Consider the following 8,738-nt stretch of genomic DNA (forward strand, 5'->3'; position numbering starts at 1 on the left):
GCTCGCGAGTTGGCCAAAAGGGGGACACTATTTCGCAGCCCAGGTCCGCGAGCGGCCGGCGCTGGCCACGGACCCGGCAATTCTCTGGGCCGTATCGGCAGCTAGAGCTGGATGCTCTACCCTGCTTGGCTGCTAGCCCCTAACCAAATGGAGGATCGGTGGCCATTTTGCGCCAAATTTCCGGTTGTAAAACACCATCATTCCCACGCCGGCGTGAGGACATAGCCTCAAAATCAGAGAATCCAGCCCGATGTTTTCCCTTGAGGGAGAGTCTAGGACCAAAGGGCATAGTCTCAGAGTAAGGGGTTACCCATTTAAAACAGATTTGGAGAAATTTCTTCTCTCAGAGGGTAGTGGACCTGGAATTCTTTATCGTAGAGGGTTGTCAGGGTTGGGCCGTTAAGTTTATTCAAGGCTGAGATTGACAGATTTTTAATCAGTAAGTGAATCAAAGGTTATGGGGATAAGGCGGGAAGGTGGAGTTATCAGATCAACTGTAGTCTCATTGAATGGTGAAGCAGACCTGAACAGCGAAATGGGCCTACTTCTGCTCCTATGTCTTATGGTCTCAGAACCCGTCGAATAAAACTGGTTTTGGTGAGACCTGCTTTTCACCCTAGAAATGTTGGTTTGGGAGAGGAATCTGACAGTCTATCCTCCTATTGATTTTGAAGAACTTTGCAGAGACTGGATTCTCCGCCGTCGGGATGTTCCATTTTGCCAGCAGCACGGGGGTTTCCTGACAGTCTGGGGGCTGCCCCACAATGGGAAACCCCACTGACCAGCCGGCGAAACGGAGAATATCACCGGCGTGCCGAACCAGAAATCTGGCACGGCGGGAGGGAGAATCCAGCCCATGGTTGGTGATGTAATTCAAATTCTTACTGTCAGTTTGACGAACTGCATTGCTGAAAATATGTTTGGGCTATCTTCTGCCTCTGTGTGTGCTCACTTGTTACATGAACACAAGTTAACCTATGATATATTTACTTTTACAGTGAAGTCAACATTCAGAAGCTTATATTACCCTATACCCTAGGGTACATTATGGTAGAGCCTTCACCTCGACCAAGTAAGATAATTATATATCCATTACTAGTTAATTGAGGGTTTAATACATTAAAGGGAATGTGAGTAAGAAGAATGGTGGAGTAATTTCTTGATTTAAAGAGGCAAGATTTGGCAGCCTTTTCAAAGAAAGTGAAATTAATGCCCCATGTCAATATTTCCTCAATTAGATTAGCATTTTGGCTTTGTGCTTATTTACTGCAAGTAGAACAGAGTAACTAAGCATGTATTGTCTTGGTGAATTCAGGTATGACTAATACTGATCAACACTATGGATAACACTGGAGTCATGGTGCATTTTAACTATTTTAATTTGTGGTTCGAAAATGTATTTTAGAACGGAATCCCATTGTTCCTCAAATCAATGTGAGCTCCAATGGTTAATTCTGTGTTTTTAGATTTTGAACGATTGAACTTTTATTTTAACTTCATCCAGGCCGTCAGATGGGAAAAGCAGACTGGCCATCTGTTAGTCCCTGAGCTTTCCTCCCATTGACTTCACACAGCCAGATCTCGACTGAGAGAGAGAGATTTGCATTTATGTAATGCTTTTTTATGACCACGGAATGTCTCCAAGCGGAAAAGCAACAGTGTGGGTGTTGTTCTCCGCTGAGATCACCCTGCTATAATATACCCAGTGAGGTAAAGTTGCCATGGTTGAGGGCAAGCTTGAGAAGGCGGGCCTTCATGAATAACCTCAGCTGGTACAGGGGCAGGTTTGGCTCAGTTGGCTGGACAGATGGTTCGCGAGGCTAACGGCGCGTGTTTCATTCCCGTACCGGTTGAGGTCATTTATTAACCTTGCCTGAGGTGTTGTGACCCTTAGGTTAAATCACCACCAGCCAGCTGTCCTCGTCAAAGGAGAATCTGGGACTATGGTGACTTTGCTTTGCTTGATATCCAGTGAATAAACAAAGGATGTATACTGGGCAGCTGATCCAATATCACCTATTTGTGCCGCTGCTGAAACTGGAAACCATCTCCAAGGTGCCTGGGAGTAGGGGCATCAGGAGGACAGCAGCAAAGTTACTGCCAACAGTCTGCCTGTAGTTCAGGAAGGAAACTGCACTGCAATATCAGTTCGCCATTTTGCTGAACTATCGTCACACTGCTCTTGCTATTCAAATACGGTTACGTGCATTAAGAATGTTAATCACAGCTTTGGCTGTAAAAGACACTTGTAGTTCCTTGAAATAGTGGGTCAGTAAGGGGTTGGGTTTAGCTCAGTGGGCTATGTCATGATATGCAGGCACACACATAATGATACACAGGCAGGCACACACAAGCAGCTAATGGACACAGAGAACAGGACATAACCAATAAGCAGGCAGGACACTCAGAGGTGGGATCTGACTATAAAAGACACAAGACTCTCACACTCCGCCTCTTTCCACTGATGAACATCTAGAGAGTCAGTCAAGGGTGTTGTTACAATCTCACACCTCCACCACGTGGCTAAGAGCTAGTCTGGTTCAGTCAGACAGAGTAACCACACTTAGGTTAGCAGAGAGTCGAACTCAGAGAACTGTGCTAACTGTGCTACTGGTTCAATAAATCAGATTGAACTAACTTCAAGGTCTGGAGTATCTTTCTGATCTAAGCTGCATCCAGTTGCAGCTAGTGTTATACCAGTGTACCTAACACGACAGACTAGACAGCTGGTTTGTGATGCAGAACAAGGCCAGCAACGTGGGTTCAATTCCCGTACCAGCTGAGAATTCTGAATTCTCCCTCGGAACAGGCGCTGGAATATGGCGACTGGGGCTTTTTATTGTAACTTAATTGCAGTGTTAATGTAAGCCTACTTGTGACAATAAAAGTAATTTAAATATTCTGCAGTTTTGGATTGAATACGGAATGAACTGTGAGATACCCCAGAAATAGTTAACTTTCTCTATATTCTATAGCAAGGATAACAGCAGAGTATGGCTTAGTGTCTATTGTCAGTGCAAGGGGCTTGGACTGGAAACAATTTCAAAGAAGCCAGTATTTAGGAATCAGAGATGAAGTGTTACTTTCATGTTTTATTTGCTCTTTCCTACATCTCTTCTGGAGCAAGTTGGCTTGTATGCAAAAGGTTATGGGCGCAGTTCATGAAAAATGTCTAAGTTCCTTTGTGGCCCGTTTTTCAGGGAGTTTCCCGTTGGCTCTGCTGGCGAGTTCCCCACCGCTATTCAATGATGCTCTGGGTGTGAATCTCCGGCTGCATTGGGCTCTCGATTGAGCGTAACGCGGCCAGAGAATGCCGGGAGGGGCTTCCAGAGAACCTCCCGACAGGCTCCGCGACTCCCAGGATTCTTCGACGACCTGTGAGACGTCGAAGCCGGAACTGCGACCCAAACTGCGATCGAATGAAGCTCGCGGAAGTAGGTCGCCAACCTACTTACGACTGGCCTGCATGGGAGGCCTTCTTCGAATCTCCGGCCTCCCCAGGGAGGCTGCAGGGTGGCTGCAGCTGGGCGCCGATCAGTGCTGGTCCATACAAACGTGGACCAGGTGGAAGGTCACCTGGGGGTATCCTGGGTCACCGGAGACCTCAGGATGGTCAGAATAAGTGCAGGTGGCTCCCTGGCCCTCCCCCTGGAACATGAGAACCGTGGCACTGCCCAGCTGGCACTGCCACCCTGGCACTCCAAGGTGCCCAGATGGCACTGCCAAGTCAGCAGGAGCACTGCCTGGGTGCCAGGATGGCAGTGCAAGGGTGCCTGAGTGCCATAATGGCACTGCCAAGAGTCAGGGGGCAAGGGGGGGTTTGAAGGGTGGGGGAATATAGGGCAAGTAGGTAGGTGCCTCCGGGAGGTAAGCTGGGTGGTGGGTAGATGTCCTGGAGGGGAGTGGATGCATAGCGGGGTGTCCTCACTTGGGAGGTTTGGCGTAGTGTCCACATGTGTGGGGACAGACATTGCCCATGGGTGAGGGTTGTGGAGGACCCACAAGAGATCGGGGCACCCTTTCAAAATGGCAGCATGATCTCTGAGTTCAGCTCCCCAGTGCTAAAAAATATTCTCCGGTCCCGATTCTCAAAAACTTTCGCGGTTTACTTATGTTGGGTTTTTCAGCGAGTTTCCTGCTGGCCCTGCCAGTGAGCTCCCCAACGCTATTCAATGGCACTGTCAATTTTTTTTAGAACTGGGGAGCTGAACTCAGAGATCGGGCTTCCATTGTGAAAGGGTGCCCCAATCTCTAAGTGAGCTTGTGGGATCCCCACACCTCCCACCCATGGGTAATGTCACCCCCCCCCCCGCATACAAAGGCACTACTTCACACACCCAAGTGAGGACACCTGCTATGGGGTCCCTGGGGGGCCCCTCTTCAGGCCTCACCAAGCCCCCTTGCGGCACCCCCTCCTTTCCAGGACCCCCACCTGCTACCCCCCCAACTTCTGCAGGCCTCTACTTACCTGCCCTGTACACTTCCAGCCTTCAAAATCCCCCCTCCTTCCTCCTTTCATGGGCATAGCCCCCTCATCCCTGATCCTTGCACTGCCACCCTTGCACCCAGGCAGTGCTCCAGCCAGCTTGGCAGTACCACCCGGACACCTTGGCAGTACCACACGGACACCTTGGCAGTACCACCCGGACACCTTGGCAGTGCCACCCGGACACCTTGGCAGTACCACACGGACACCTTGGCAGTACCACCCGGACACCTTGGCAGTATCACCTGGACACCTTGGCAGTATCACCTGGACACCTTGGCAGTATCACCCGGACACCTTGGCAGTGCCACCCAGGCACCTTGGCACCCAGTGCCAGGGTGGCATTGCCAAGGTGCCAGCTGGGCTGTGCCAAGGTACCCGAGTTTCAGGGGGAGGGCCAGAGACCTATCCTGCACTGGCCCTGACCACCCAGGTAACTCCGATGGCCCGGGAGACCACCAGGGTGCCGTCCCATCTGGTCCACGTTCTTGTGGACAAGCATTAATGGGCGCCCAGCTGCAGCCTCGCTGGGGTGGTCGGAGAATCAAGGAAGGCCGGGGTATCCCGTTTCCGACCTATTTCAGCATTTGGTCCTGCCCCTTCTGGGCAGAGTTCCAACTCCGACATGGCACGTGACTTGGGTGAATCCTGTGAGGCATGGAGCCTGCCGGCATGATGGGCTCTCCGGCCGTGTTGAGCTCTCGCTCGCACGCAACGCGGCCAGTGAATCGCGCCCTATATTTTATCAGAGACACACCAAGTGGTGCATTTAGCTATTCACACAATCTTGTTCAAATACCACTTGGATTATTTTTCTGATTGTGCAGATAGTGCTTCCTGTCGCAACAGCCTGCTGGAATTTGTCATTACCATGGAAACTGTGAAGATGTAGTGACAGTTTACATTATCGTATATTACAATTCCAGTATCCTTTCTCTCTTTATTTTCAGCCACAGCTCTCGGAGAGTGTGTCCGGGGAAAGCCCTTGGTGTCACCATCTGGTTTTTATTATCAGGACCAGTGGATGTCAATGACCTGCAATATTCGCCGCTTTGACACTCCTGAAAGAATTACAAACTGTCTCCGGAGGAAAATGGTTTACCTGTTTGGAGATTCCACTGTGCGTCAGTGGTTTGAATATTTCACTGCATTTATGCCAGGTTAGGTCGGTTAGTCCGTCTATCCGTCTGTCTACAATTGTGTAAATTTCCCTATCTACTGTTTGCCTATCTGTTCAACTGTCTATCTCTCTTTCTCCAAAAAGAAAATGCTGGAGAATCTCAGCAGGTCTGGCAGCATCTGTAGGGAGAGAAAAGAGCTAATGTTTCGAGTCCAATGACTCTTTGCCAAAGCTTTGGTAGAAAATTCTTGTGTGACGTCAGTAACTTGTTGAGTTACTTTGCACACAATCTAACGACCGCGTTGCGCTCGGCATGGATCCGTACGAACTGGTTAGATTGCGGGAGAGGCCGAAATCAGGATCCGCGCCGTGCATCAATCGGTTTCTTATTTAACCGGTCCACTCCCGTTAGTGGGTTCCGGATTCCGTCTAGATATGGCGGCGGCCAATAATCACCAATTATGGTCAATCTTCATATGGTTAGCGGGACGGGTCCCCTATCGAACAGCCTCCCGTGGACAAACTGGCTGCCCGTGAATGGTCACGCAGGCACCCTTTAGCACACCTGTTATAAACGTGAGGCCAGCACAGAGCCTGCTGAGGGGATCGTGATGATATGTATAAGGCAAGTTTGTACATAATGTTAAATTGCGCCCGTGCATTATCATCTGGTAAATCTGTAACTTCACTTTGGTGTTTTGATATTTGAAATGATATGCCCTCCCAGTTTCATATCTGCTAACATCAGCAACTTTGTAACGTAGCAGGTTAAATATTCTCTGTTTTAGGTCTCAAAACACTGGATCTTGGCAATCCGAGAATGGTCGGTCCTCACCTTGCTGTGAACGTAGAAAACAACATTGTGGTTAAATATCGCCCACATGGCACGCCAATCCAATTCAGCACCATTTCAAGCCAGCATCTGCACTATATTTCAAATAAACTGGATGAAATTAAAGGAGGTAAAAACACAGTTATCGTCATTACCTTAACAGCTCACTTCAGCACTTTCCCAGTGGAAGTATATATACGAAGACTACAGAACGTGAGGAGGTCAATTCTACAGTTACTAGACAGGAGCCCAGAGACAGTGGTTGTAATAAAGACTGCCAATGTCCGAGAGTATTCAGAAAAAATCATTCTCAACTACAGTGACTGGTACTCCTATCAACTGGATTTAGTGATGAGAAAGATGTTTGAGGGCACTAACGTGGCGTTTGTGGATGCCTGGGAGATGACCATTGCACATTACCTGCCACATAATATACACCCCGCACAAGTCATTATAAAGAATGAAATAGATGTGTTTCTTTCATATGTTTGTCCATCTGAAAAGAGGTGAATACTGGGTGCGATTCTCCCAAACAATTTCTAAATTCATTTGTGGCGGGATCTCCAGCGAGTTCCCCACTGCTATTCAATGACACTTAGTCACTTTCTTGGATCCTGGGGAGTTTCTCACCAGCTTAGCCCACATGTATTGGATCTTTTCCAAATAGATTTAGGTTATCATTTGATTCAAAATTTTAAAAATACCATAGGACCTCCTAATCCATAAAGTTGGGGTTTGTAGCACCACAGCTGCTGGCACTGTGGCATCTGTGAAGGCAGACAGTGGCGTGACCACGTTTGGCATGAGTCACATCTGACATGGCCCACACTGTGACCCACGTTGGGAAAGGTATTAGCACAAATTTACTGTCTGTGCACTGGACATCTCAGGAAAATACTTATGGTGATACACAACCGTTCTGGTTGATCTGACACTTCTTTTACAAACTTGGCCCGTTCATGCCTACTGAATGCTGTGCAGTTTGCTCACAACTGAACAGGCATTCATCAATATGAGCCGACCCTATTCCATTGGACCCCACCTTGACCTCACTAATATAAGAACAGCCACTAACTTCCAGGCAAGCAGCATTTGAATTAGTTCTACCCAGGCAAAGCTATTGTACGTTTTGTGGATGTGTTTCTGACAGTTGCTACATACATTCAAGGAGGCAATAGGATTTGATTAATGCTGTGGTTGCTGTGTCACTGGGCCTGCAGCATGAACAGAAAATTGAGCCAAGGCTGCAGATAGGAGAAGCTCTTTGAAGAGAGGGGAGGAGAGCATTTGTCTAGTTTTCACCTCACCCAGAAGCAATGCCTGCGGTGACTCAGTTTCGATAAGGAAGTTAATGACAGAACAATGGTAACTCCAATCCAATCTGGAACCTTGCACCAGGATGTGGATGGGGTTTCCCCTGGCTGCAGAAATCACAGAGGCATTGGACTTTGAAGTGTCTGGATTTTCCTGGGTGAGAGAGGGCGACATTTTGTTTTATAAATTTAGAGGGCCCAATTTAATTTTACCAATTAAGGGACAATTTAGCATAGCCAATCCACCTAGCTTGCACATCTTTTTGGGTTGTGGGGGTGAGACCCACGCAGACACGGGGGCGGGTGACATTTTCAACATCTCCCACAATGCACTCCTTCTGGGAGGTGACAAGAGGCCAACTGTGCCAGGAAAGCCGCGTCCATCATTTTGTCTCTCAGCAAGGCAAAGCAGGGTGAGAGGGCATGTGGCATTGTCACAATAGTGGGATTTCCAGCGGTGCAGGCTGCTAATGGCTGCAAACGTGTGGGGCCCCATGACAGTGGGGAGAGGTATGGAACCACAAGGGTGAGCATTCTATCAATGTCCAGTTTGTGTGTGACTATGAGCATCATGCCTGCTATCCTGGCAGCAGCCAAGTCTGCTCTCCCCTCCACCTTTGTGCTTCATGGAGAACCAAGATGCCTCCTCAGGACAATGGCCACCCCCTTTAGAGGTGGCTAATGATGCTGCGCTGGGGATTTTGGAGGGCCTCTGCCTGTACTGCGGTGAAAGCTGAGACAACAACCACCAAACTCTGCATCACAGCTCGGACCGCTAGTGCACTGATGAAATTGGCCTCCACGTTCACAATGGAAAGGATATTCCCCCAGCCCTATATTGTAACCCTCTGCCACCTCCTGGCTCTTTGACAGTGACAGGAGGCCAGTACACCAAACATCCTGGTATGCTTGCTTGTTAGAGTTCTCTGTAGGCTACCCCATTGATGCCCGAATAAGAATCATCTGCAGCAGAACTCCTCTGTGACT

General features: G+C 48.7%; 1 protein-coding gene across 1 annotated transcript in view; it reads left to right on the forward strand.

The window, feature by feature from the left end:
• Nucleotides 1-6,948, forward strand: part of LOC119968596 (NXPE family member 3-like) — a 48,428-nt gene extending 41,480 nt beyond the window's left edge. Inside the window, exons 4-6 of the mRNA XM_038801223.1 lie at nt 999-1,072; nt 5,437-5,646; nt 6,395-6,948. Coding sequence (XP_038657151.1) covers nt 999-1,072; nt 5,437-5,646; nt 6,395-6,948 — 838 coding nt within the window. The remainder of the gene's footprint in view (nt 1-998; nt 1,073-5,436; nt 5,647-6,394) is intronic.
• Nucleotides 6,949-8,738: the final 1,790 nt, after the last annotated feature.

This window comes from Scyliorhinus canicula, chromosome 7 (genome assembly GCF_902713615.1).
Source record: "Scyliorhinus canicula chromosome 7, sScyCan1.1, whole genome shotgun sequence".
Taxonomy (NCBI): domain Eukaryota; kingdom Metazoa; phylum Chordata; class Chondrichthyes; order Carcharhiniformes; family Scyliorhinidae; genus Scyliorhinus; species Scyliorhinus canicula.